Genomic DNA, 6,956 nt, shown 5'->3' on the forward strand with positions numbered 1-6,956 from the left:
ACGATCTAAGCTCGATCTCAGGCTTGACTTGTCTGCAACCGAGAATGTAACTATGAAAAAGATTACACTTAAAAACGCAGGTGGTTCAGATTTCATATATGAATACTGAATTCTGTGTGATTCGAGTTAAAAAAACATATTAGCATATTAGTCTGCACATCAAAATCACACGGTCTCAATACAAGTTTGTTGCTTGTATGGGATCTCCACTTCCCATTAAGGGTAAAATCAATTAACTCATATATGCAGGCAAAGATTAGAGACACTTTCAACTTCAAGCAACTTGATAACTTTTAAGAAACCTGCAGACTTGACGGCCATAAAATGCTTCATTTAATCAAAGCTTTATCTACAGACAATGAGCTCATTTTCTTACAATTGCTTTTTACATTAGTTGTTTGACCACGGTATCAACATATTCTTTGTATACTATGTAGTAGCGTTAGATGGCTTCACAAATAATCGTATCAACTAAATGGTTTCAAAAGGGTCTCGTTTGAGCTAAGCCCGGTCCTCCTCCTTTATTAGTATTAGTTTTGTTCAACACCTAATATGTTGAATTGGTTTACCCGACCCAGTTATAGGCTAATTAAAAGATCAAATGTCAAGTGTTCAGTTGTTATTAGTGGGTTGTATTTGAGAATTAACAGATCAAATATCAAATGTTACTAGATGTACTCAACATATTTACTCCTTGTTATGCATGTACTAAAAGTATAACTGGTCGAACTTTCGGTTATTATGTGTATCGTATATACTCGACATTTATAACTTGCAAACAATTGACGTGCAGGATTTAATAACGTGGCAGATTACACGACAACTTGTATGCTTGTCAAGTAAGGAGAAAACATGTCAAGGTTACAAGCAATGTTTTAAATGTCGGTATATACCGGCCGGTATTACCGGTATTTGAGGGTACTCCGGTATTTTAATCCCGGTATTTTCACTATTTCATATCGGCCGGTATTTCTGGTATTCCTAGAATTTTCCGGTATTACGATTACGGCATTTTCGGTATTTTTTTAAAAAAATGTTATAAATATTTTTTTATAATACTTTAATGTTACTTTTTGTTATTTGTGAACTTTAAACCTTATATTTTGTTATAAAATACCTATTTGGTATTATTTTTGAATGAATTATAATTGTTGTTTGACTATTTTCGTTAAACTATGACAATTTTGTAGAATAATAATAAAATAAAGTAAAATAGTCGTATCGGCCGCTATTTCTGGTAATTCCGATAATACCGGAAATTTTTTCTACACTAGTATAATTAAAATACCGGTTTTTAAAACATTGCTTACAAGACAAAAGGTCATGAGCTACGTACTATAGAAATAATTAAAAGTTTGATAAATGCAATACAAAGTTTTAAGGCATGATGACAAGTCTTGGAATGGCTATAATTTCATTTTCGACTTTAGTTGGCCATCCCAAGGTCGTAAACAAACATTACCTTGATATACATTATTAAAAACGTAAGACATATAATAGACCCTAAAGATTATCACTAGTAAAAATCAAGTAATTCCATATTTTAGTCCCAAACTATCATTACTCATTTATTATATTTTGTCTTTGTGGAAAAGTTATTCAAAGAAATAGCCCATAAAATTCTTGAAGTCATACATCTAGTTATAAAAAAAAGCTAAAATGAATGTTACGTTCTCTCTACATAAAATAGGGAGGAGACAACACTACACCACCAAAAAGTAAAATCCCCCAATTTGAGAAGTTGAAACTAACAAAAGCCAAAATCTAAGGTTGTCTCTTATATATATTCCCAAAATAGAATACTAAGTGGTCAAGTAGAACCAACGCTAGCTAGCTAAACTAATGTTTTACATTAACCCCATGTAAGCATAACGATTGCCGCACCCATTATAGCCAACGAACATAATACATTTGTTCGTTGACGTAACATCATTCCACCATGGCTAACGTCTGTGTCCATGCTAGATGCAGACGGACCCAACGATCCCATTCCGCCGCCTAACACACCAGTATTTGTTGGGTTGTTACCAAATGAAGTAGTGGGGTTGGAACCCGGCGTGTGTGTGTTGGTAGTTGACCCGGTCGTGCCACTGCATATATCAAATATTTTTAAAATTGTTGCCATGTTAGAAAGAGTCCCAAAAGAATGTAACACGACTAAATATGTCCATATATTTGGTTGTCTATTTTAAATGTTTTGTGTATTTTAAAAAGATTAGGACACATCTCAAATGGTGATTTGGACTTGTTACCAACGGCTATGATTTTGAGTTATTACTTTTATATATGTGTGTGCGGTGGTGGTGGTGGTTGTAGTAGACATGTCACAGGGTCTAGTACAATGGTGGGTTCGATATGGACAAATTTATTGGGCAGAGCCTTGTTTAGCCTCACAGTCTTCACCATTATTTGACCGTACGATACAACACTATACAAATCAAATGCATGTGGGGGCTACTACATCTTTTCATACAAGATAAACATTAATTTATTTTGATTTGTTTTAGGGAATATATCTAATGTTTTTGTAAGATTTTGGTTTGTGTTTGCCTTTTCAGCTTTTTCATATCTTTAACGATTAAATGGTTACCATTTTTGTTTTTTAAGACAAAAGTTATAGGTTCAATACCACCCTATGTAATTGTCGTAGAACCTAAAAGCAGTCTCTCTACCTCGGTAGAGGAAAGGTTGTCTACATCTCAACCTCTTCATACAAATTGGGGCCTAAAACTTGTAAAAAACAGCATTGGGTGTTACATTTAAATTTTTTATAAATTTAAGAACAGTCCGAACTCCAAAGGCTGCTTTTTATCCTCAGATGGGGTAACACTTTCTAAAAATACTTGCTTGATAGATCTCATTTTTAATTAACCGGATTACGTACGGTCGTTATTGTATATTTAAGGCCACATTGTAATTGTTATTGTGAATGTATGATAATTAACTAAAGTGAAATGTAAGATTAATGGAAAGCATATACCTGGCTGATGTAGGATAGGTACACCCATTGGAACCTATCAAAAATTCCAAAAGAACAAATGTAAGTTTCTTTGAAAGGTAAAAAAAAAATTGTTAGAACGATGAATTAGACATAAAAATAGAAAGATACTACATTACTCGACTGGTCAAATAGTATAAATCTTTATAAAAGTGATTATTTTAGTAGTATAAATATTTATATAAAGAGCATAAACAATAATATACTTGATTATTTAAATAATACTGTATTACAATTTCCATAATCAGCGAATCTATAGTGATCATAGTATTGCACTACTGTTAATAGATACTTATTTTCTTTTGGCAACTTATATGGTCTATGTGATATTTACTTACTTTCCTCTACATCTACACATTTATTTTGTTACTAATAAAAAATCAGATGTGTAATCAATATGTATAGTCAGCACTACCACAAGAAAAAAACCAAAATAAAAACATTGGGGTATGCAAAAATGTGTACAATGTCTAAAGTTGCTTTCAATCACTTAATAATATCTGGGACACTATTATCAAAGCTACATGATTGAACAACTCATATATGATATATATGCAGCAAAAAAAAAAAGTTATATTTTGTTAGGATTAAATGAACAAAGAAAAAAAAAATTTGTTTATATATGCATGAGGATAAGTGAGTAAGATAGAGAGACTAATTACTGGGATCTGTGGTTGTGACCATGGCTGCACCCTTGAAGTTACAAGCTTCAGCAGTCTGACCCTTGTTTTGGAAATAGCTATTGACCGCATAGTTACAATGGTCCATAACTGTATCCGGGTTAAAGCATTTGCCACCTTGATGGGTTTGGGTGCAATCTGCTCCATTTCCACAAGCATAGTCTATTGCTTGTTGTAACACTTTGTCATCACCACCTTTTTTACACACACACCATGTTGCACCTTCACATAAACAGATACATATTTGTTAGCTACCTAGATGTACATATACATACATAAATATGTGTGGAAATGATCGAGAGAAAAGAGTAATAATGCTTACTTGAATGAGTAGCCATGGAGAAGATGAGAACGGAAATGAGTAAAGCAGCCATTGATTACTACTTTAGTTGACTAAAAGTTAAGCTTGAGATCGAGAAGATGAAGTTTAATTTAGAGATAAAAAGTAGAGATAGAAGCTAAAAGATAGACTGGGAAGTGTGTTGATGAAATGGGGTTTATGTGGGTTGTTGGGAACATAAAAGAGTTGGGGAGATAGCCGAGCTCTTTTTCCAATGTGTTTTTACTCGAGATAATTGTTAATTGACACTAAATATACATTTATGTAGTTTTTGTGATTCAAAACAGGGATAACTAACTGCGAATGTAATGAACTATAAACAAATGTTTATGTTTGAACTACTTGAATGTTTATTGTATGTAATAAACTTTGAAAGTTTATTACATGTAATGCACAAGATTAAAATTCGATACTTACTATAACAAATCGTGTATAGTTATTTACATTTTGAAGTATTAATTCCTAAAAATAATATATACAAAAGTGTGTTTGTTATTAGAGTTGTCGACACAAATCGTCCCTGTGGTTTACACAAAACATCATCGTTCGTCCCTGTGCTTCAATAACCTCACCGGCAGTCCTTTATAGGAGGATAAAGTTATCCTTTAGTCCTTTTGGATAACGACCGTTATACCTCCTCCGCTACCACCCCCACGTGCGTCCCACATGAGGGGTAATCCAGACTTTTCCCACTCCCTTTTTGGCTGTACTCTCTTTCTTCTCCTTTATAATAATCCTTTCCACCCATTTTTCATTCTTTATTAATCCCAAAAATAAACAAACGATTTAACAAAACCTTTTTCATTTCTCCCTTTCCAATGTTCTAAAAAAACCCTAAAAAAATGTCTTGTCCATTGCATACTATTCGTGCTCGTGGAGAAGACCACTTATGGAACCTCGACCAAATATATCGTAAGTTTTTTTCTTGTTTTTAGGGTTTTGATTTATATTTTTTGTTTTTTTAGGGTTTAATACTTATTCTTGTTTTTTTTTTCTTTTTAACTGTCAAAGTAATTATTTTTTTCATTATATGTTTCATATAGATTCTTATGCTGGGTTGTTCTCATTGATGATTCACCATGGAGGTTTTTTCACCGAATGGCCAGGTCTATCGTATGAAAAGGGTAAGATTAAGTATGCTGACTGCATAAATATTGATCAGTTTTCAGTTCATGAAATGGACTCCATTATGGAGGATTTAGGTTACACTGGAGGACAGGTTATGTACTATCATTTTTTAAAACCATGAAGTTCATTAGATGATGGTTTGCAACCCCTAGTAAGTGACCAAGATGTTAATAATTTGTCTAACTATGTAGAGAATGTCAATCTGATATCTGTTTACATAGAACATGGCATGACAAACTTAGCAGATTATTTTGTGCCTAGAAAATCCAAAGTTGTGATTGAGGAGATCCCTGATGATGACACTGCTACTTTATCTAGGCCCTTGCCAAAGCAAAAAACTAGACCTTATAGAAAATTATTACTTGATTGGAATGAGGAACCTGATTTAACCCCTAGCACTCAAGAAAACTTAGTTAGTGACAATGCCAAGGTGAATGTAGATGAAAAGGGCAAGGGTCAAGCAAATGTAAAAACTAGTGATAATGACAGTGATGATAGTGAGGACAGTGACTACATTGTGAATGAGAATAATGAGATAGAAGATGTGGAAGTGGACATGAGACAGTTTAGATTGCATGCAGATGAAGATGTAGAGTTCATGGGGAGGGGGGGCGGGGGAATGTAGGTAGACAGGAAGTACCAGGAGATGGTGAAAATGATCCAGAGATTGGTGTAATACATAATGATCAATTTGACAGTGCTTCAGATCCATATGATAATGTTAATAAGATTAGGAATAGGCTGTTGAAAAAAATGGGAAATAAACAACCAAGTGGGGATATGAACATATGTAAAACTGGATTTCATTTAGCTCAAACCTTTGGCTCACCTGCTGAGGTAAAAGAGTTGGTCAGAGCACATGCAATAGAGACTAGGAGACAGTTAAAGATAGTGAAAAATGACAAAAAAAAATAATAATAATAAAAATAGGTAAGAGTAGTTTGTGAAGGGAAGATACCGGTATTTAATCCAACTGGTGAGGTTGGAGCAAGTCAATTAGATGTTGGAGTGGGCCACTCAATAATAATTCAGGTGGGCCTAGAGTTGGGCCTAAAAAGAAAGTTATTAAATCAGTTGATGGGTCTATTCAGTCCATTAGGTCAAAAAAGAAGGCAAACACTGTGAAGGAATAACTAAATACAAGTGGGTTGGCTGGTGAAGAAATAAAAATAAATAAAAAAAAACATTATTTTGATAAATATTTTTAAATGTATAATATCTTTGTTTGGAGATTGAGGCGCGACTGTATTCGATAAACATTAACTTATTCACCAAAGACATAGATGTGAATACCTTTAGATGTTTCCAATGTCAAAGTAGTGGTGGTACCGATGGGGGAGGGGGGATGGGGATATAGCTCATATATTCCAAAATTGTAAGCTAACTGCGCATGTTAGAAAGCTTATTAGAGGGTACCGAGTGGGAGGGACTCATCCCCCAAAGACTAGTCTCTGTCAGCGCTACATCAGCAAAAAACAATCCAAAGACTAATCCCCCCAAAATGCACCCAATGGACTCATCCCTCAAGAACTACAATTGGACCCACCAATTATTTAATTATACCAATTTATCAAAACTTTACACTTTTAACCCTTTAAAATTATAACAAACTAAAACATACACAAATTAAAAACACTTTATTCACACATAAAACATTACACAATTTGTTTATAAAATAAACATTACAGTATTTGAAACATTATACAATTTAACGTGGGAAGTCAAATGTCCCCAACATGACAACTGCAGAGAAGACAAATCAACGTGGGAAGTCAAATGTCCCCAACACGACAAGTGGTGGCTGGACGAA

At 33.8% G+C, this 6,956-nt stretch overlaps 1 protein-coding gene across 1 annotated transcript; it reads right to left on the bottom strand.

Moving 5' to 3' along the window:
• Nucleotides 1-1,748: 1,748 nt before the first annotated feature.
• Nucleotides 1,749-4,220, bottom strand: LOC122578477 (PLASMODESMATA CALLOSE-BINDING PROTEIN 2-like). The gene is made up of 4 exons (XM_043750450.1): nt 4,001-4,220; nt 3,661-3,900; nt 2,981-3,014; nt 1,749-2,090 (listed from the first exon to the last, which is right to left on the bottom strand). Exons 1-4 carry the CDS (start codon nt 4,050-4,052, stop codon nt 1,853-1,855), a joined length of 564 nt encoding a protein of 187 aa, XP_043606385.1. The 5' UTR covers nt 4,053-4,220; the 3' UTR covers nt 1,749-1,852.
• Between the last annotated feature and the right edge of the window lie 2,736 nt (nt 4,221-6,956).

This window comes from Erigeron canadensis, chromosome 8 (assembly GCF_010389155.1).
Source record: "Erigeron canadensis isolate Cc75 chromosome 8, C_canadensis_v1, whole genome shotgun sequence".
Classification (NCBI taxonomy): domain Eukaryota; kingdom Viridiplantae; phylum Streptophyta; class Magnoliopsida; order Asterales; family Asteraceae; genus Erigeron; species Erigeron canadensis.